Below are 22,258 nucleotides of genomic sequence, written 5' to 3'. Positions count from 1 at the left end.
TTTTTAAAAACATATTTAATAGTGCTCTGCATTATGGGGTGTCTGGGTGACTTGGTTGAGCATCTGACCTTGGCTTAGGTCATGATCTCACAGTTTATGGGTTCAAGCCCTGCATCAGGCTCTGCGCTGACAGCTCAGAGCCTGGAGCCTGCTTCACAGTCTGTGTGTGTGTCTCTCTCTCTGCCCCTCCCCTACTCGTGCTCTCTCTCTCTCTCTCTCTCTGTCAAAAATAAACATTGTTTAAAAAACTTTATAAGATACTCTTGTAAGATGTTTCTGGTCTCCACTGTATTTGGGGGGGAGGAATGGCTAAACTAATGGTTAATTGAGATTGCTTGTCACTATTAAGGCATCTTCACTAAAGGGACCCAAAGAAGGCCTGCATGAGGCATAGACTCTTCATGGAGCAGGGATTGCATTTCAAACAGGGAAGGTGGCATAAAGTCACAATGATATGTTCAGAAGGAACTCCCCACATATGGTGTTCCCAAAGTGCAGAATGATAATATATGAGATTGTTTTCGGTGGAGTACATATAAATATATTTAAAATAAGAAATATTTATCTTTATGTCTTCCTTATCCATACCACAAGTGATACCAGTGGTCTGTTTACAGCGGTTAGAGATGTAAAGAAATACTGAGTAAGTAACATTTCACCTGGCATATGGGTTTGGCAAAAATCGGGACAGTTGCAGTGGATGAATGGAGGGTAGGAAACATTTGCCCTATAGGACCTGTTGAAAAGAGTACTCGTTATTTATCTCAAAAAATTGACTTAAGTCAAATTTTGTACTATTTCCAGTTGATGCGTATTATACTTTAACAGGTGACTGGGTTCAGCATGATCAGAATCAGAACATTTCGAAAAGCAGCACAAGTGGTAAGTACTAGTTAACTGGACATTAAACGAGTTTTAATCTATTCCTTTATTCCTTCTACCTACTAGAATTTTTATTTTACTGTGCAAATGTGGCTTCATTATCTGCTGGGGCACCTGGGGGCTCAGTCAGTTAAGTGTCCGACTCTTAATCTTGGCTCTGGTCATGATCTCACAGTTTGGTTGTGAGTTTGAGCCCCACATCGGGTTCTTCACTGACGGTTTGGAGCCTGCTTGGGATTCTCTCTTTCTCTCCCTCTCTCTCTGCCCCTCCCCTGCTTTCTCTCTCTCAAAAATAAACTATAAAAAATTTTTTTAAAAAAAGATCTAAGTGTTCTGTAATTCTCTTAATCATCTGAACAAACTTTGAATTCATTCTCAATTTGTTCATACCTGGATGATGATTTTTTTTAAAAATCCAGATTAAGGGTGGGTAGAAAATAATATAAGGAAAGCAAATTTGTTGATTTTTTTTTTAAGGTAACAGGCGGCGAAAAATGAATAGCAGCTTATCTGATGAGGAAGTCTATGACAAAAGAATGAAGCAGGTTGATACTTCAGGTTTGTAAAAATGTCATCAGTGGCTGTAAATTATTTTCCCTGCTTCCCCCCCGTTAATATTTATCCAAGCCCTTGCTGTTGGGCCAGTCTTCTGGAGCCACATTAGTTGAGCCTGCCCTCCCAGATAACTTCCCTCTGTGTCCCAACTCCTCCTCGGGCCTCCTGGGTCCTCCTGGGTCTGCCCCACCCTGTTTCCAGCTTGAGTCCCCACTCCACCCCTTTACTCACTCTAAATAGAAGGGGGCACCAGGGGGAGCTCCCTTCCAGTCTATAAGGATAGGGGCCATGAACTGTCCATCTTTACATTTTCTGTAGAAGTGACCATGGAGCCTTCTATGTAGAAGATCATGGATGCTGATTGAATGAATAAAATTGTGAATGTCCGTGTATGCCTTCATTGGTGTCATGGTCACTAGCTACATCTGGGGAAAAGAGCCTCCAGCTCAATTATTGGAGGCGAGTCTCAATTTCTTCCAAATAAATGGCATAGACCAAGGCTTGATCATTGTGAAAATACAATAGATACTGAAAATGTTTAACAACAGTACTCCAAGGCACCAGAAGATGGAGTATGTAGCTCAAAATTCAAGCCCAGGCAGAATTTACAAACCTAAGTTTAAAAACAGACTCAAATTATATGAGACTCAAGGTCTCAAGGCTTCAAGGGCCTCATATAACTCCCTAAATTAGCTGTTTCTTCAGAATACCTTTTCTTTTACTATTATTGTAAGATATGAATCTCTGAAAGCAGATAAGCCCTCTATAAAGTGATGTAAGATTCTTTCTACTTTCTAGAGCAGGAGACTGTGAGGACGACATGTGGATGCCTTTACTGTATATCACTACAGAAACGCATATTGTTTTTGCTAAGTAAACAGCAAAATAAATGAGGTTCTAGAATTACTTTTAAAACATAACTGGAATATATTTTTTTCTAGTTTTATTGAGATATAATTGAAAAATAAAATTGTTTATATAATGTGATGACTTGATCTACTTACACCTTGTAAAATATTTACCAATAAAGTCAAGTAACACATCCATCCCCTCACTATTTTTTTTTTTTTTTTTTTTGGTGGTGATGATACATAACTTCTACTCTCAGCAAATTCCAAGTATACAACATAGTATTATTAACTCTAGTCACCATGCGGTACATTAGATCCTCAGACCGTATTCATCTTATAACGGGGCCACACTTTTATATTAAATTGATATATAGGAAAAGTTTCTCTTGTTACATGCAGTTACTTTTGGCTATTTAAAATGAGCTCAGATAGCAAGCAGCTAGAAATAGAAATAAAATTATTAAATGCCACCTAGAAAGATTAAGGATTTCCAACCTTTTTGGAGTTGACAGTGTGGTATCTAAATAAGTTAATAAAGGGGCGCCTGGGTGGCTCATTCAGTTAAGCGTCTGACTTCGGCTCGGGTCATGATCTCGCGGTCCCTGAGTTTGAGCCCCGCGTCAGGCTCTGTGCTGACAGCTCAGAACCTGGAGCCTGTTTCAGATTCTTCTTCTCTCTCTGACCCTCCCCCATTCATGCTCTGTCTGTCTCTGTCTCAAAAATAAATAAACGTTAAAAATTTTTTTTTAAATAAAAAAAAATAAGTTAATAAAGATTTACTTCTGTTAAGGTATTTTCACAACATTCTTTGAGATACTGAGTCACTGTCCTGGTAGTTTTAGACTCAGTGTATCAGTGTGATGCTTTTTAAATATAGCCAGTACTCAGTCTTAATAGAATCACCTTGTGGTCTTGTTAGAATTTAGGTTCGGGATCGGAAGCAATAAGTTTTATGATGGTCCTGACAACTGGCAGTTTTCATAGGCTGCCTGTGCAGCTTTCATTGCTGCTGCTGTTGAGAGCTGGGAGCAGGGTACCGCCTCTCAAGAAACCACTAGAGAGCGCGGGCCATTGTTTAGACCTTTTCTTCAATCTGGAAGGGATCTGTGAAGTGGGGAAGGGTTAGTACAGAGATTAGATTCATATTAGTAAATTGTTGGCTGTAGAGTTCTGTGATCCTGAAGAAGGGGCAGAAAGTATTCTGCCTGTCACTCCCTTCTAATTTTGCCTCCAGTATTTTGTAATGCCTTTATGATCCTTGACGGAATCTAGGCAACCAGTGAGCTTTGCAACACTATTGTGCAACTAACTACAAAACATAAAAGTAGCAAATCTAGATTAGTGATAGGGCTAATATTTTTCATGGGGCCAGTAGTTTACGTTGGCAAACACATGTCCCTCGAAGATTATGATTCTGTTTCATAGAGATTAATAGACATTACAGACCATCTCATGACTTTTCTGTAAGTTGTGCTTTTTTCCATAATGCCAGGAGATGGCGTAATAGAAATTGGGATTCAGATGTCTTGCTGTGTCTTTAGTGACCACTAAGATAGCGTTTATATGTGGCACTAACATTCAGGTAAAGGCACGAGCTGGGCGAGGGCAAAACTATGTATTTTTCTTTTTGAGCCATATAAATTATTTTTGGTGTCCGATCTTTTTATTCCAACCCAATCTGTGCTGCTTTGTAAAACAGCTTCATTCCCTGAATTACTGAATTAACATTGTGAACGTTGTACCCTGGTTTAATGTTATTATATGAAATAGTTCCCTTTAGTCCATATAGTAGTTTGGAAAGGAGAGAGTTTTTGACACTTAAATATATTTTGCAGTTACAAATCACAGATATAAGGAGAATGCATTTTCATTATAAATTGCTATAAATGATGTGTTGAGAGCAACTGCAGACTTCCTTGTCTGCTTTTAGACGGAGCGGAGACCAGAAACCTGCTAACAGACACACAGCTGATTATCCTTGCTGCGAAGTTGGGGAAGGAGTGGATGAAAATGGCCATTGCCAACTTGGAGTTGGAGAGGAGCGATATTGAAGATATCCAGGAGAAGAAAGAAGATGTTACGATCTATAACTTTAGGGTGCTGAAGAAGTGGCAAGAAAAGGAGCAGAGTAATGCCACAGCCCAGAATTTATACAACTGCTTGAAAAGCATCTCCGTTGAAGTCCAAGATGTGCTGAAAGGTGAGCAAGAAATTCTCTTAGTCGTTTTACTTCGAATCAAGCTCTGTCTTTCAAAGAGCCAGTTTCTATGATAGAATGTGTTGCTTGCTTATTTGTGAGCTTGGATTCAGAGAATTATGTTAATGTAGGGTAAGCACGTGGGCTGCCACAATCTAAGTAAAGGTGAGTGGTTTGTGTGTGGGATCAGAGGAACGGTTGAGATCCCATCTCAGGTGCTGGCTGGCTTTGTGACGGAGCAAATGCTCAACCTAACTTTAAGCCTCTCTGTTCCGCTTTGGCAGATGGATGCAAAAACCCCTGTGTCCTAAGTTTATTGTGAGAATGAAAAAAGATAATGTGTGGAAAGCTCCAGGCAGGTAGTAAGGCTCTCTAAGGGGTAGTTAAAAATGTCATTATGGTACTTGAGACATTCAGCTTTCTAGGCCTCCCTTGGCACTGAAGCAGTGCCGGGGGAGGCCACTGGGTGGCACCAGTGAACCTCAAGTGGCAAAAGTGGAGCCCAGAGGAGGGCTCAAGTTTCTAGTCTCAATCCAGAAAACTGTAGGTTCCTTCCTTTGTGTGTAAGCTCGTCTGTTTTTGTGTGTATGGTTTGATCTAGCACATCAGTGAAACCAACTCTAAACTTTATTATACATTCTTACCATAGTTAACAAATGTAGTGTTACTTCTCAAAAGCCTCAGTGAGTCAGAGAGAGGTTTTTATTTGGAATTCTAGTTGGACTTTTTATTCCAAAAAGAATGTAAAAATGTGTATATGCCCCACAGGTTTGTATGAAAAGTAAAATCACTCTGTGATCACTCAGAATGCTTTTGAGATCTTGTGGGCATATCTCCCCTGTAGATTTTGGGTGCAGAAGCCTCAAGTAAATAGAATATCTAGTTTTAGTGCCAATTTTTCATTCATATTCCTGGAAATGTTGAAATTTTGTAAATTACTAAGGCTTACATGTGGAAATCTGCTTATTTGCATATAGATGCTTCTGCCTATTGACAACAATGGCCTCTGTGCTGTGATAACCAAATAATCAGAGCCTCTTCCATCAAAACAACCTTGAAAAAAATGTCTCTCACAAACTCTATATAATGGGTTATTTTGTTTTCTGTTTGTGTCTGCTCCTGATCTCACTAGACACTTGACTTGTTGATATGTTAGAACCATAAAGGGGTTTGTGAAATTTTTTTTTTTTTAGCCTTGAAAAAAATCATGAAAGCTAGCTTATTAGTCCAATTCCCTCATTAAATAGGAAAACAAAATTCTTCTGTGAGTTAAAAAAAAAAAAACAAGCAAAAAAAAAAGCAAAATTTACCAATATTTTGTGCCGTTTGTGGCCAGAAATTGGTGGAATTTTGTATTTTTATCAGGATGTTTTAGCATCTTGCAACTAGTCTTTAAATTACAGTGGCTTATCTTCAGCTCAGGAAAACCCAGCCACTTGGAGAAGTTCCTTTTTGAAATGGATGGGTGATTTTTCTCTAAAAGCATGCCTCTGTCTTCCCCTAACAGCGAATCCCTGAATTTGTTTGTGTTCTCTCTTTTGTTAGGTTTCTTACAGGAAAGGTGAAGTTTGGAAGATGGACTGAAAAAGAAAGCCTCAGGAACTTTTACCTGTAAAGACCAACTTCAACTGGTAATTGGGTATGGACTTGATGAGATCTTGAACTTCACAGTCTGTGGAGGCAGCTCCTTTCACTGGGGGCCATTCTGCAGCTCGCATTATTCAGGGGTAGAGAAAATGTAAAATATTTGGAAAACTTAAAAAACCTCTAGATTTAAAAAAATTTTTTGCACCTCCTACTCACACCATCCTGCCCTGCTTCCCCACCCAACATGTGTCCTTAACAAAGGTGCTTAAAAGGACTCAGTCAGGTGAGAAATGTGGTAATTTTCCTTTTGGAGTCTGTGAACTATGAAATTCATATCAAGTATTTGAAACCTTTTTAGCAACTCAGTGGTAGTGTGCTTAAACTTGCGCCAATGTAGTTGAGCTTTTCTCATACTGACACTAATAATGAGAGATACCTTCCTGTTCTTTTAGCCCCCACTCAGGCATACATGCCCCTGGGTACAATGTATCTTTTTATGTGGGATGATTTCTATAGATCACATTACCAACCTGTCTGGCTAGTGGTCTGTTAAACCGTTAAACCAATCGTGTTACCTTGTCCTTGAGTGATGAGAAAGGAATATAATCCAGTCCCCATCCCATGTTGAGGTGCACGCTCAGAGGTGATCTCATCTCAGTGGGGAAGTTCAACTGGATGGATGGTCAGAGAGTCCCTTCAAATTTCATTAACCTTCCAAAATCATAAGGCTAAGCACTACATTTCTTGACTCTCAGCCTGGAATCGTTTACTTTCTGGTGGGGGGAGAGATGCTACTCAGAAATAGCCAGAGCAGGACCAAGGGAAAAATGTCATGTCTTCTTGAAGAAGACTTGCCCCAGGGAATAATGAGCCACATTGGCTCTTGTTAATTGGTGAAATGGTTTTTTGGGTATGTATAGATATTGTCACTCTCCTAGAATCATGCATGTGGCGATTAACATTTCAGATATGTTTTGTTAACTTATTTGAACTAACTATAAATTACCATTGGTCTTCTGTAGGAATTAGCTGGAGAATAAAATAAATCTCAATGAATTAATCAGAGAAATACACTTTAACTATTGTTTTGCCTGTGAAGAACAAATTCACTTTATAGGGATGAACATATTTTTAATTGTCAGGGATCCTGTGGAATTTAAGTCAGTGTCACTTTATGAGTTTTTTTTTAAATTGTACTATACACTAGGAAACACATGGAGTTTTAACATTCAGGAATGTAAAATACTTAAAGGACTTGAATTTTTAAATGTTCATTATTTTTTATAAGTTTTCCGAAGAAACGCATAATTCCAGAGGTGCTTTGTATGTAAGCCGGTTTCCTAACAATTTTTCATAGTATGAATGAAAGGAAGAAAAATAAATCTGCATTTGTACAGTACTAATATGTGTCCTTTGTATTGTTATTTATCAATTATTTTTTAAAGCATCTTATTTCTTGATTTCTGTTACCTTGGCCATTTGGGCATTAGTTGGTTTTATTCCCAGCTCTCCACGTCATGGATGGGGGCTGAGTGTAAAGCAGGGCAGGCTGGTTCACTCAGGAGTTGGCGGAAATTTGGAAGAACCTGCCCATCCCCTTGTTCCCTTAACTGTTCTCACTCCAGGAATGACTGAGTGTATGATTACATCCCTCCGTATCTTGTTATTGGAAGGTGCATTTTTATTTAAAACGAGGTGGGTTCCTCTTAGTTCTTCACATGTGCATCTCTCTAAAGGGGTTTTCCTGCACATTTGAGGCTCATTTTTTAATGTTATTGAATTGCTTTAGGGGCAAATTTTCCTCCCCTGCATTGTCATGTGGAAACACATTTTCACTCCATTTCCTGAAGAGGACATCATATTTGCTGATAAGGTGTCCTCGGTGAGGCCGTTGGCCCAGCCCTTTGCCTGTTACTGGAAGTCCTTCTTGAGGTAAAGCAGCATACTGCTTGCTGGAGGGTGTGATCCCAACTGGGTGACCAGGGATTTACTGCCGGGATTGTGTCTTTTCCAGCCCACATCCCGAGGTTTGAGTGTTTACGATAAGGGCTCTGTAAGCTGCTGATATTAACACAGAGGCCCTGGGGTTTATTTCTGAGCATGGGGTTCTGAGGTTTTTCCTCAGGTCCTGGGGACCTCCAGCTCAGCCCTGAAGCCTGCTGGAGGATTTAGATCCAGTCTGTTCCAGTCGTGATGTAGATTCCTGGTTAGACAAGACAGCCTGGAGTTAGTCAGACATCTTTATCCTGTGGCCGTCCACTCCTGCTGTCTGCTGGAACCTCTAGCTTGCGTTCAGTTTTAGATTAGGGTATGCTCTGTGCATTTATAGGACCGTTTTATGTTCAAGCAAGTTGGGAAGTCTAAGAGATGGTTTTGTTACTTAATAAAAACTTAACTGCAGGCAGGACTTGGACTAGTTTGGTGAGTTTTTAACTTTCCCTGATCTATAGAGGTCATTTGTGAGATCTTATCTGTAACCTGCATCGATAAAGCATTCAGAAGTGGAGTTTCTCCAGGAGGGGTTTACCAAGGGATTTGGAGGGGGTGTTGAGGAGCCTGGCTGGACCTGTGGCCCACTCCTGTCAGGGGCAGTGTGAGAACCAGCCGATGAGATGATTGCCTGGGCCTCTTGGAACTACCATTGACGGGTTTGTGTGGAAGTCACGTGCAAGGGGAAGTAGACCACTCTTTGGTTCACCAGTGTGAAGTGTTGGCATATGGCTTCTAATGGATAGTGACCACATCATGCCAAACCATAGATACGTGAATTGCATAAATCAACAGGCTTATGAATTTTGGATTTTTCCCCAGTCTAAGCATGTACGATTGTCTTGAACCAAGCAAACATATGCATTTTATAATTAAAGGAGAAAAAAAAATTTTTGGTAATTGGAAATGCTATGATTTTTAAAGACAGAAGACTTTCTCTTTATTCCTAGATTAGCAAAAGAAATGAGAAACATATGGGAACCCATGAAGATTGGCCATTCTCTCTCTTTCTACCACTTTTAAGTGCCTGGGCCTGAGAACATATAGACATGAGTAACGTGACATTTTCCATACTTGAGGTTTGCATGGTATAGTGAGGGGAAGCGAAGATACATAAATAACCCTGGTGATGTTTGTATGGTTATGACAACGATGTCCCTTGACTCACTGGGCCCTTAATATAACCAAAGGCAAAGGGTACAACGGTTGCACAGGCTGGAACCAGGCCTCCTGGTGTTAAATCACAACGCCTGCCACTTACTCATCATGCGGGATTATATGGTTTCTTACCTTAGTTTCCTCGTCTATAAAAAGGGGAAGGTAGGGGGCGCCTGGATGGCCCAGTCGGTTAAGTGTCCGACTTCGGCTCAGGTCATGATATCGCAGTCCGTGAGTTCGAGCCCCGCATTGGGCTCTGTGCTGACAGCTCACAGCCTGGAGCCTGTTTCAGATTCTGTGTCTCCCTCTCTCTCTGACCCTCCCCCGTTCATGCTCTGTCTCTCTTTGTCTCAAAAATAAATAAACGTTAAAAAAATGTAAAAAATAAAAATAAAAAAGATAAAAAGGGGAAGGTAGGGATGCCTGGGTGTCTCAGTCAGTTAAGTGTCTGACTTCAGCTTGGGTCATGATCTCATGGTTTGTGAGTTCGAGCCTTGAGTTGGGGTCTGTGCAGGCAGCACGAAGCCTGCTAGGGATTCTCTCTTTTCCTCTCTCTCTCTCTCTCTCTCTCTGCCCCTTCCCCACTTGCACTCCCTCTCTCAAAATAAGTAAATAAACTTTAAAAAAAAAAGGGTTGGGGGGCAGATAGTAGTTTCTCCTTGTAGGATTATTGGGGGAATTTTATACATTTTGTGGTAAACACTTAGAAACACACCTGGCATTTAGTTAGCACCCAGAAAGCATTAATATTGCTTCTTAAAAAGGTTACATGAATATATTGGCTCTGATGTTATACTGATGTCCTAATTCACATTCATATATTTAAGTAAGCTCTGTGCCCAAAATGGGGCTTGAACTTATGACCCTGAGATCAAGAGTTGCATGCTCTACTGACTGCACCAACCATATGCTTCTCCACATTTGTATTTTTAATACCATATTGAAAGATAACATAAATACAACTAGAGTTTTTGACTTGTTCTCACCAAATACATTTCAACCAAAAAAATGGATACAAATCAATTTTTGAAAATGTGGTTGGTTTTTGTTTTTTTTTTTTTTATTTAAAATAGATTTCTCGGTCAGCTCAGACTGTTACACCAAAATACCACAGACTGAGTGGCTTCAACAGCAGACATTCATTTCTCACAGTTCTGGAGGCTGGGAAGTTTGAGATCAGGATGCCAGCAGATTTGGTATCTGGTGAGGGCTCTCATCCTGCTTTGTACACAGCCACCCGTCACTGTGTCCTCATGTGGGGGTCAGAGGGTCTCTCCCAGTCTCTTTTTTCTTTCATTAAAATTTTTTATTATTAATTTTTTTATGGATTGATTTTGAGAGGGAGAGAGAGAGAGAGAGAGCACATGTGCATGCAAGTGGGGGAAGGGGCAGGGAGAGGGAGAGACTCCCAAGAAAGCTCCCTGCTGTCAGCACAGAGCCTCACACGAGGCTTGATCCCACTAACTACGAGACCATTACCTCTGCCAAAAGCAAGAGTCAGATGCTTAACCAACTGAGCCACCCAGGCACTCCTCTTCCAGTCTCTTCTTACAAAGGCACTAATCCCATCATCAGGGCTCCATGCTCCTGACCTAATTCACCTCCTAATGCCTCATCTCTAAATATCATTGCATTGGGGAGCAGGGCTTCAACATAGGATTTTTAAGGGGACACAAACATTCAGTCTGTGGCGATATTGTAACGTATTTTGTCTTAAACTAGGAAGCCACATTATGCTAGCTAGAACCGTATGTTTAGTCTTCAAACAAGGACAACACCTGAATGGTTTGTTCAGGGTGTATGGCAGAGGGCTCACCGTTTCTGTCAGTGCTGGGCCCCAGACAAAGCTGTTCTTTCTTCCCTTTCTGTCCCTATGTTTTCTTTCCTCATTAGGGTATCTAAGGTCCTTTTGCATCACTTGAGCTGTCCAAGACAACCCTTGGACGTCTGGCCAGACTGCTTCCCCAGAACTGTTCCCTTTTCCTAAAGCTCTGGGCCCTCAGTGGGACAGCTGTCAGCTGTTTTTCGTGTTCATTCTCTGATTAAGTCATTCTCAGGTGTGAGAAACACTTTCACTGTTTGTTTATTTTCTTTTAAAAATAATTTGTTAATCAAATGAATCTCTAACAGACTAGGACTGGGAAATATTTTTAGTGGGGGAACCTCGGTCTTTTTCTTTTTTTCTTTTTTTTTTAATGTTTATTTTTGAGGGGAGGGAGGGGCACAGAGAGAGGGAGACACAGAATCTGAAGCAGGCTCCAGGCTCTGAGCTGTCCGCACAGAGCCTGACACAAGGCTCGAACCCATGAACTGTGAGATCATGACCTGAGCTGAAGTTGGATGCTTAACCGACTGAGCCACCCAGTTGCCCCTTTTTAAATTTTTTTTTAATGTTTATTTATTTTTGAGAGAGGAACCTTGGTCTTAAGTTACTTTGCTCCCCATCCTTTGTTGTGTGAAGGCAGGGACTTGCCCCAGACACCTGGCACATGCCTGTGATAATGCTGCATGGGGACAGGGCATCGTTGAAATCTTTAAACAACCTTCACACTTCGAAAAAATTGACAGTGAGCATTGACTAGACGCCAGCACTGTCCTGTGCCATTTAATCCTCACAACAGCACTAAAATAGGGGCTACGGTTTTCTGACTTTCACAGATAAGAAAACAGTAGCAAAAGAGAGTTTAACCGATTTGGCCCCGTCACCAAGCCCAAAGACTAATAATTTTCAAAAATGGCTCATATTTATGGTCAGGTGCAGTGCCAGTGCTTTGCATGAGCTGTTCCATTTAACCTTCACTTTGATCCTCTGAGGTAGTTCCTACCATCACCTTCACTTCATAGAAGAGGAAACAGGAGAGGTTAAAACAACTTGGTCATGTTATACAACTTGTAAATTGTAGGCCCAGGCTTAAAAGAAAAGAGGAAAACTAACCATGTAATAAAGAAAGGAATTAGTTGTGAAGGGGTTTCTTGGGTCAGTCTTGTTTTGTTTTGTTTTTTTAATGTTTATTTATTTTTGAGAGAGAAAGACCACAAGTGGGGGAGGAACAGAGAGAGGGAGGGAGACACAGAGTTCGAAGCAGGCTCCAGGCTACGAGCTGTCAGCACAGAGCCCAACACGGGGCTCGAATCACAAAATGTGAGATCATGACCTGAGCCGAAGTCGGATGCTCAAGTGATCGAGCTACCCAGGTGCCCCAAGGGCCAGTCATGTTTTTGAAGCATATGTCATGGTAATTTCTAGAACCAAAGTAGGGCTCAGTTGGTTGAGCGTCTGACTTTTGATTTCAGCTCAGGTCATGATCCCCCAGTCGTGGGATACAGCCCCGAGTTGGGCTCCATTAGGAGATGGCTTAAGATTTTTTTTTTCTTTCTTCCCCTCTCCCTCTGCCCCTCTCCTCCATTCACACTCTCTCTAAAAAATAAATAAAATTTTAAAAAAGAACCAAAGTAACACCTGTATTCCTCTGTACTCATCCTGTCCACAGATGGACGATCTGCTTGCCTCTCCTTGTTTCTGGGCACAGACAACCGGCCAGATAACAGACAAGTCGCCATTCCAAGTGAGGGATGGCAGCAAGTCTATGGCTCCAGCCCCATCAAGCCCTCCAGCTCTTCTAATCGTAATCAAAGCTGCTGAAACCCCAAACCCAACACTTAAAGGCAAGAAATTCCTGTTTGTGAATCCCTTGAAGGTCATTCAAATTTGTGGAGGAATCCCTAAAGAAAAGAGGAGATGTATCGGGATCTAGTTTCTGATGGTTTCTATTTAATTGTGTATCAAGGGGGGTGAGAGTCTGAACAAATGAGTCAGTTTGCCACACAAATGAGGACCTGGGGTGGCCAATACACATCCCCTCTTGGTCCACAGGGATACCAGTTAGGATGTGGTGAACAGGAGTCACGTGAGGAAGGGGGCGGGGCACACCAAATCTTTCCTTTCCTATGGCCTTTTTATATTAAGGAGGAAGATGATTATCGGAGTACTAAAATTACATGGTATTCTGCCAGGTGAATCTTTTAAAATTCACATGGTTTAGAGAATTAAAAAGATGGAATTTAATATTTGGATCATTAAGAGCACATCTCTTAAGCCAAAGAGAGGCAATTATCCATGTGGTTCAGGCAGAAGTTCTATATAATTTAAAGCAAATGGAGAGTTTTTCTCATTGTAATTTAGAAACAGCTTCCCCTGAGGGCCCAAAGTGTCACAAAAATTAGAATAATTTAACTAGAAGGACTCTTAATGATGTTTTTCCCAGTTGGAGGATATTATTATGTATTTGTCTAATGCACAGCATGTTATGGTTAACAGGGAAAAAACATTTTTATGTATTTTACTTTCAGATGTAGATGCTGAACAAAATATACTCTTAAAAACCATAACTCATTCGATGGCCTTAGTATTAGAGCATATCTAGTCTAATGAGTCTCCCTTTAAGAAATTGGGGGAAGAGGTGCCTGGGTGGCTTAGTCAGTTAAGTGGCTGACTCTTGGTTTTGGCTCAGGTCATGATCTCACAGTTCATGGGATCGAGACCCGCTGTTAGTGCAGAGCCTGTTTGGGATTCTCTGTCCCTCTCTCTCTCTCGAAATAAATAAATAAACTTAGGAAAAATAAAATAAAATAAAATAAAATAAGAGATTAGAGAAACTAGGACATGGGTAAGAACATTGTGGCATTCTTTCTAAGGGAATTTTGTTCACATTTCATTGGAGTTTTCAGTTTTCCCACAACATGTATTTTAACACTTAAAATATTCCAACTACATTAGAAAAATATGAGAATTACTTTATTCAATCATTTTATTTTTAGAAAATAAGGTCTTTCTCAAATCCATTGGATAATAAATATTTTAATAAATATAACATAAATAAATATAAGTTAGCTCACATGCTTTCATGAACACAAAATTATATAAATAAGTATTTTAAAATAAATTATGCTTGGGTGTTTGTGTCTACAAACACTTAGGTACAGAAATAGCTTATAAATTCTTGCTTTTCTATTAAAGGGAAAAGAAAAACATGTTCAAGGACGGACATTTTCCCTCTTTAGCAATTAGCTCATGAAAACTTAAAAACAACTTATCCCTCCCTAGTAAATGTGAAATAGACTTGGTCAAAGGCATCATGTGGACATAACAGTCATATCTTTCAAATTTTGGGTGGCAACTAATGTAAACAAGCATGAGAATTATTGTACTAGCTTAAGGAGGACCAGGTCAAGCCACCCACTCCCTGGTTCTTAACCCACATCCTGTGAAATATATATATATATATATATATATATATACACATATATATATATATATATATATTTTTTTTTTTTTTTGTTTCACATTTCTGTAAAAGTGGCTTTAAGGTTGGGAGAGACTTCAGCTTTTTAGGAAGAATTCAGATAGCTCATCATTCTATTGATGGTCACTGCACGAATTCTGAAAGCATGAAGAAGTATGCAGAGCTTGATTTTAGTTTTATAAAAATCCGGTTCTTCCAGGGAGGAGTTCTGTGGCACAGTCACACTGTTGACATTCAGGGCCTAGGAGAATAAATATTAAGGATGACATATATGGTATCCCAAAATTAAAACGTTCATCCGCAAAAATGGGTGAAGCCAATACATGTCTCAGAGCCTGCAACCCACTCACTCATTACATCTCCTAAACCCGACCCAAATCTACTCCCATCCAGATGGCCAGGCAGAACCTGAGAGAAGAAATACTCATTATCCAAGCACATGGATCTTCAGTGAGCTCTGAAAAGACCCTTAAAGCTATTTAGAAAATCATCAGTGGGAGTTGCATTTTAGAAGGGAACAATTCTGTTAAGATGACATCTGCTGCAATATCTAATTAATTTTTATATGTTCTACTAAGAAGCTAAGTCCTTTTTAGAACAGAGAGGTGACGGATTGCTATTGATCGGAACTCCATGAGTAACAGACTTGTTTGGTGCACTCATTTGTGACAGATAAATAAACCTGGCAATGGATCTCTCAGTTTTAGCCTGTTAATTTGCTAACACAATGCAAGATCTTATATTGGCACAATGATCAATGCTTTCACTTATTCCCTGCAAAAAGCCTAAGAGAAAGGCGGGGTGGGTAAAGTCATCCCATTTTACAAGGAAAAATACTGAGCCCCCAAGTTGTGAATGGTTTGTGCATGGCTGGCTGATTCCCGGGAGAATGGATTCCAGTGCCCAAATCACCTGACTCCGAGACCTGAAAATGAAATATCATCTACAACTCTCTAGATGGTAACGTTCTTTGACACCTGCATGAAGTTCACTGCCTTTCCAACAGTAATTTGGCACAAAGAAGGAAAGAAAGGAGAATAAATTCTTTTTCAGACAATGATTTCTGACATCATACTTCTTTTTATCCCATGCTCTGGTCACCAAGATAGTCACACGCTTTTGCTTAGGTGAATATTTCTATGTTTTGTATTAGCATCACATGCTATGATGATTCAGAAAATTACAAAGCAAGCTCTTGTCTCTGAGTAACATTGTGGATATTAGGGGATAGGTCATTCTTTTTATTTAATGCACATTTTAGTTCAAAATGGGTCATACCCAGGCATCAGCCTCAGTTGTTTTCTCTGACAATTATATGCAGTTACGCATGTTGGCCTCTCAGTGCACATCGTGGAGCTTTTTAAAAAAAAAAATTTTTTTTAATGTTTATTTTTTGAGACAGAGGGAGAGACAGAGTGTGAGCAGGAAAGGGGCAGAGAGAGAGGGAGACACAGAATTCAAAGCAGGCTCCAGGCTCTGAGCTGTCAGCACAGAGCCCAATATGGGGCTCGAACCCAAGAACCATGAGATCATGACCTGAGCTGAAGTTGGAACGCTCAATTGACTAAGTCACCCAGGGGCCCTCATCATGGAGCCTTTTGAGTGACAGGATAAGTGTAGTGGAATCCCTTTGATGGGGGTTTAAATCCTGGCTCTGCCACTTATAAGCCATGTGGACAAGTGGCTAACTCTAAGCTTTGGTTTCCTCCTTTGTACATACGCCCTGTGGTGGTTGTGGAGACAACATAAGAAAATATATGAAAACATCTGCAAAGAGCCTGGTATATACCATGTCAACAATTGGGGTTTGCTTTTCTTACAGTGACCTGCTCACCACTGGCCTTTGTCAAGAGGCTCTGCATGGTATATGGAAGGGCAATTTCAGGCCACTCCCAATCCAAGAAGGGGAGATTTTACACTTCATCAGGGACCGTGACTAGCTGTCTCAGCATGAAGAAGGTGCTCTTACTGGTAGTATGAAGGTCTTACCTGTAACAGCTCATCAATAGCTGTCAGCATGTTTTGATCCAGAAAGATCTGCCTTTTAGGATCCATTAACAGCTTTGCATTCATGGCCTTGAACTCCACCTGGTACATCTTCAAGTCCTCATAGATACTGCTAAGGCACAGGGTCTAAGTGATATGACAAAACAGGAAGGAACCATTGAGATGAGCCAGAAATGTCTCCCTCCCCGCCACCATTGCATTTGAGGAAGGGAAGAGTTTTGTATCTTACCGTCATAAAAGAGGTCTTTCTGGAGGCCAGGCAACTCCCATTCTAGAAGAAAAGATAATGAGACATCAATGATATGAATTCATCATATGAGCTAAAACCTTTGATTTTCTGACTTACAGTTATCAGAGAGATCTCTCTGGAAGCCAGGCAACTCTCATTCTAGAGGAAAAAAAACATATCAAAGATATTAATTCTCAATATACATTTTCCTTACTTTTCTTCTCAAACATATCTTTTTATTGTGGTAAGAAACATATAACATAAAATTTGCCACCTTAACTATTCTTAAGTGTAAAGTTTAATAGTGTTAAATATATTCACATTGTTGTAGAAAACGTATTTGTTTTATATATACATTTTTCAAGTCCAACTTCTGAAGTGGGACCTGTTAAAGTCTCACGATGATGGAGACCTGAAACATGCACATTTTTAGAAGAAGATGAGGTTTGATGCACAGCTCTTCACTGTATTACATACTTTGAGAAGAAAATCAACAATACCATGGTTAATTCCAGTGGTAAGCAGGCCTCCACTGTGCTGGTTTTATCTTTTGTGATATCTTCATGATCAATCTCTTCGGAAGTGCAGGAGTAAAATTCTAGAGTTTGTCTGGCCTGTAAAAAACAAAGAGTAACCCGGTTTATAATATTAATAAGGCACCTGGATTCCTATGAGGCTGGCAACCCACGGTGCCAGCAAGGTGAGAGCTGGCTGTCCTTGCCATCCATCTCTTTGACCTGCAGGAAATTTGGGATCTTCTTAAGACAAAAGGAAACCAGTTATTTACATTCTCCCTCCCTCCCTCCTCTCTCCCTTCGCTTAGGACATGTTTCTCTGGATGATGTGTTTTTCCATTATGTAAACACTATAAATCATTTCAACAGGCTGTGCTAATCAGCATCCACACCACGCTGTGACACTTGCTTCTGGTGAAAACAGTTTTTGGTTTTTTCCTTTTGCCAAAGGACCTGTGTTTTATGAACATCCTTTTCAAGTATAACTTGTAAAGGCGGAACTGGTGAGGTCACAGCTTGAGGGATATAACGAACATGTAACCCTAAAGACAAGCGGAGATTTAATTTGCGGTACATACACACACACAAACGCACAGATGTCACCCTACAAGCATGTTGGAAAGCACTGTTGAATGTAACTATGAAACTTATCTAAGAAGTCAGTAAATCTGATTGAAGATTGACATCATTTTTCCATTCATCAAGCCTCACGTGTGCAAGTAGAGTCCTCCCTCTTATCGGTGCCTTTGCTTCCTTGGTTTCCGTTACCTGCCTGCCAGCAACCATGGTCCGGAAGCAGACGATCTTCCGATACACGGTCAAAAGGTTAATAGTAGCCTAACACTGTGTCACAGTGCCCGTCATTCACTTCGCTTCATCTCATCACATGGGCATTTTATCATCTCACCTCATCATAAGAAGGGTGAGTACAGTACAGTAAGAGATTTAGAGAGAGACCACATTCACGTAACTTATTATAATACATTGTAATTATTCTATTTTATTATTAGCTATTATTGTTAATCTCTTATCATAGTTATGTGTGTAGAGGAAAAAACATAGTATAGGGTTCGGTATGGTCTGCAGTTTCAGACATCCACTGGGGAGTCTTGGTACATATCTCCCTTGGATAAGGGGGTACTTACTGTACTAAGGAACATGACAAAGAAGAGGACTGTGTTATGTTATGCCCCCTTAGGATCCCAAGTTCAGCTGCAGAGACAGCAAAGCGCCCAATGATTAGGAGTCATGTCAGCAGGTGAGAAGTGCTGAGAAGGGTATGAAGGCTTCACCAGTGATGGGACATCTGCATTAAGTGGATTAGAAGACTGACAGGCAAAGGAGAGAGAATTTCAGGCAGAGGGAACTGCATGAACCATCATCAAGGCTTGAGATACAGAACATGTTGCCCCATCCCCCCAGGTCCCTATCCATTTCCCAACCCCTGGAACCTGAGAATATGTTACACGGTCAAGGGGAATTAAGGTTGGTGATGAAATGAAGGTTGCTAATCAGCTGACCTTAAATAGGGAGGTTATCTTGGATTATCTGGGTTAGTCCAATGGAATTGCTGCGTTGTTATAAATGGAAGGAAGCAGGAGAGTCAACGTCAGAGTAATGGAGCACGAGGACAACTCAACTGGCCATTACTGGTTTTGAAGATGGAAGGAAGCCATACACCAAGGAATGTGGGCTGCCTTTAGAAGCTGGAAAACGCAAGAGAATGGAACGGACTCTCTCCTGGGGTCTCCAGAAAGGGACACACACAGCTCTGCTCACACCTGGATTTTAGCCCATTTCAGATTTCTGAACTCCAGAGCCATAAGATAATTAATGTGTGTTACCACTTAGTCTGTGGTAATCTGTTACAGCAGCAACAGGCAACTATACACTGTTCCTGGAGGTATCCACACGGACGTGGGCAGCCACTCTCCCGAGCAGGCTGTAAAGCATTAGATTTGGAAATACAGGCCCTCTGTTGTAGTTCTTCAGAGATTTTCGAGAGAAGCTGGAAATTTGGATTCTTATATGGAAGGTCCACTTTTTCAATGGCATCAAACTCAAAATCAAAACCAAATACAAAAGCTACAGGCCAAACTCTACAAATCCATGGGCTGTGAATCGCATGCACTTGCCACCTCTTTCCTCTGCGGTAGCCAGCTCGTGTGTTCTATCAAACTGGACAAAGGAACGATATTAAAAAATATCAGATTGAGTTCTGCAATCTTTTGACCTTTGGCGCTGTCCTGGGGAGTAGAAGAGTTAGCTTTTTCATGTAAAGCATCTACTGAAATGGCAGCTTCTAAATTTTATCCACAGTGAAACTTTCTTCAGGAATTAAAGCACTTTTCTCTGCCGTTTTCATCTGCTGAGTTGCCTTTTTAATTAAGATCGACTGAACTGTGAGGAGCAACTGGCAGCACATTGTGAAAGATTAGAAGAGGAAAAGAATTCTTTAAGGCCTTGTGGCATTGACTCGTTTTAAGATATTCATAAAACAACAAGAAATTCAGGCAAGATTTACTAGAGAAAAGGAAGGCAAAAGGACCGCTTTTAAAACATCAGCCTTGGGTTGCTTCAGCAAAAGCTGTAGGTATTGAAGCACTTTTGAAAGGAAAATAATCTTTTTTGCATTAAAATATGAAACCTAAGAAATGAATGAAGCTGTCAATAATATTAGATAAGTTTCTCCCTTGAAAATGAAGGCAGGGGCGCCTGGGTGGCTCAGTCGGTTAAGTGTCCGACTTCGGATCAGGTCATGATCTCTCCGTTCCCAAGTTCAAGCCCTGCTCTGGGCTCTGGGCTGGCAGCTCCGAGCCTGAAGCCTGCTTCAGATTCTGTGTCTTCCTCTCTCTCTCTGCCCCTCCCTTGCTCACACTCTGTCTCCCTCTCACTCAAGAATAAATAAACATAAAAAAAATTTTTTTTAAAAAGCCAGAAAATTGAAGGCTGGACGTGCACTGTCACAGGCCCCGTGAAATGTTGCTCAGACAACAAACTGGGTCACTACACTGGAAGCTGGCGAGCAGTGTGAGGGGCAAGCCTAATTCATCTTTGTAGCCCCTAGAGCACAGAGGCTGCACCTAATAATGGTTTCCTGGATTGATAAGTGTGTCAGAGAAACAGTGTGGGCTTGACACAATTCCATCTCTGTTGGCAGGCTACAGGGAACACTGTAAATATCCACTTTCCTCTGCGTAGACACAGCCAAAATGAATGCCATTATAATTTATTACCACTCTTGCTTTCTCTGGAGACACAATTTCATTGAGACTCTTTAGCTAATAGTTGGGCCCTTTATAAAGTTCCCTCTCCCCTTCTTGACAGCTCCTGATTAAAGTCCACAATTTCTTTGCAGTTCTTTCGGGTGACCAGAGGTTCAGAAAAGCCCCCGTCCCTAGAGAGGCTGCAAAGTGGGAACAAGAACACTGGAAAACTCACCTTCTGAAGCGTGTTGCTGATGGCTCGCAGCAGGGTTTGGGAGCGGTTGAGGCACTGGAACATTCCTGGGCTTGGTGTGGGCGTGGGGAGGTTCCTGGCCAAACTGAGGTGGTCCAGGTGGTTTAACAGGACCAGGATGGTTACAAGGAGGAGGCCTGGAAACCAAGCGAGGAGCAGGCTGAGCTGGTCAGCTTGGTTTGGCCTGCCTCTACCTTCCACCCATCTCCACCTATCCACATCTTACCACCATCCACCTCCCTCCCCCATCTCCAATCTTCCTTCATCACCTGAGAGAGGAATCAAGTTCTTGGAAAGTAGTGCTCTATTCTGGGGCTAGAAGCCAACTCCCTGTGAAGACCCCCTGTTGAGCTCGGACAAAGGTGTTGGATTCATAGCTCACACAGAAAAGGCCTCTATTTCACTAGTAGGGAAACTGAGGCCAGGCAGTGAAGTGACTGGCCCAGACTCCTAGCCTAGTGTTTGGAAACAGTGGGGTGACAAAGCCTCATTTTGAAGCTGGCTGGGATCTGCCCTTTTCTAACTGTAGCTGAGGGACCCTGAGGGAGAAACGCAGTGCATGGAGCCTCAGTTTCAAATCTGTGAAGTGGGCAGATAAGGAGACAATATCCTATTTAGTGCATGGTAAGCACGCAGTCACGCTTTTTTTTCACCTTTGCACGAGGCTGCTGACAGCCTGCCAGTCTCCCCCACAGCGGGTCCCAAGTTTCTGCCTCCTCTTCCCTGGCTGCCGCCCTCCCCACCCCAGCGATGAGTCTTCAGTCGGGCTGGTTACTCACCACGCGGCGGGCACATGCTGAGCGGGCACTGGGCGGACACTGGGCTGGAGCTGGATCCGGACGGTGGACGCAGCAGGTGAGGGCGATGGTGGGAAGCCGACCCAGGGGATCACATTTTTATAATTGTCCCGAGGCGCGGCAGGACTTTCCCGGGACTCTGGTCTCTTGCTTGCTTTCTCTCTCTGTCTCTCTCTACATCAGCTTCTCGGTGACACGCGGAGTTCGGCCCGCGGGGTTTGCGGCGCTTTCGGATTAACTCCACGGGTGCCCGGCCGCAGGCGTTCAGGGGACGGCCCCGCCGCCTCCGGCTGGCCCAAAACGAAAGCGAAATTCATGCAGAGTCGTGGCGCAGGGTCCCCGGGCAAGCCCGATCACTTGCGGGTCTCGGACGCCCCCGCCCCCAACCCTCCAGCTCTCGTCCCGCCGCCCTGCAGCGCCCCCTCCCGACCGAGCGCCTGTTGGTGCCACTCAGTTTCCATCTATACCCAGGATGTTCCCTGATCGTGACATCCCACCTAGTCCTGAAAGGGCTTGAGCAAATCATTCATTCATCATTCATCACTCAACATTTATTCATTCAGATGGTCCACAGCGTGCCAGGTTGACGTTGTGCTAAGCGTGGGACACCCACTGCTGAACAGGTCCTATACTAAAATCTGACTCAGTGTATTTTATTCATGGGTACTATCTTAAATTTTTTTTTAATGCTTATTTATTTTTGAGACAGGGCGAGAGACAGATTGCGAG

General features: G+C 41.8%; 2 protein-coding genes across 2 annotated transcripts in view; one reads left to right on the top strand and one right to left on the bottom strand.

Annotated features, from left to right (window-relative positions):
* LOC115522837 overlaps positions 1–7,471 on the top strand; it is a 45,119-nt gene extending 37,648 nt beyond the window's left edge. The window contains exons 14-17 of the mRNA XM_030328439.1: positions 829–882; positions 1,360–1,440; positions 4,219–4,488; positions 6,031–7,471. Of these exons, the coding sequence (XP_030184299.1) occupies positions 829–882; positions 1,360–1,440; positions 4,219–4,488; positions 6,031–6,050 (425 nt within the window). The 3' untranslated portion in view covers positions 6,051–7,471. The remainder of the gene's footprint in view (positions 1–828; positions 883–1,359; positions 1,441–4,218; positions 4,489–6,030) is intronic.
* A 6,586-nt stretch (positions 7,472–14,057) lies between these two features.
* IL12A (interleukin 12A) lies at positions 14,058–21,806 on the bottom strand. The gene is made up of 7 exons (XM_030330569.1): positions 21,512–21,806; positions 20,715–20,869; positions 17,259–17,372; positions 16,876–16,917; positions 16,759–16,800; positions 16,512–16,655; positions 14,058–14,763 (listed from the first exon to the last, which is right to left on the bottom strand). The coding sequence occupies exons 1-7, from the start codon at positions 21,525–21,527 to the stop codon at positions 14,608–14,610; spliced, it is 669 nt and encodes a 222-aa protein (XP_030186429.1). The 5' UTR covers positions 21,528–21,806; the 3' UTR covers positions 14,058–14,607.
* Positions 21,807–22,258: the final 452 nt, after the last annotated feature.

The sequence above is a fragment of the Lynx canadensis genome, chromosome C2 (genome assembly GCF_007474595.2).
Source record: "Lynx canadensis isolate LIC74 chromosome C2, mLynCan4.pri.v2, whole genome shotgun sequence".
In the NCBI taxonomy this organism is placed as follows: Eukaryota; Metazoa; Chordata; class Mammalia; order Carnivora; family Felidae; genus Lynx; species Lynx canadensis.
This window is presented reverse-complemented; position numbering and strand designations above follow the sequence as displayed.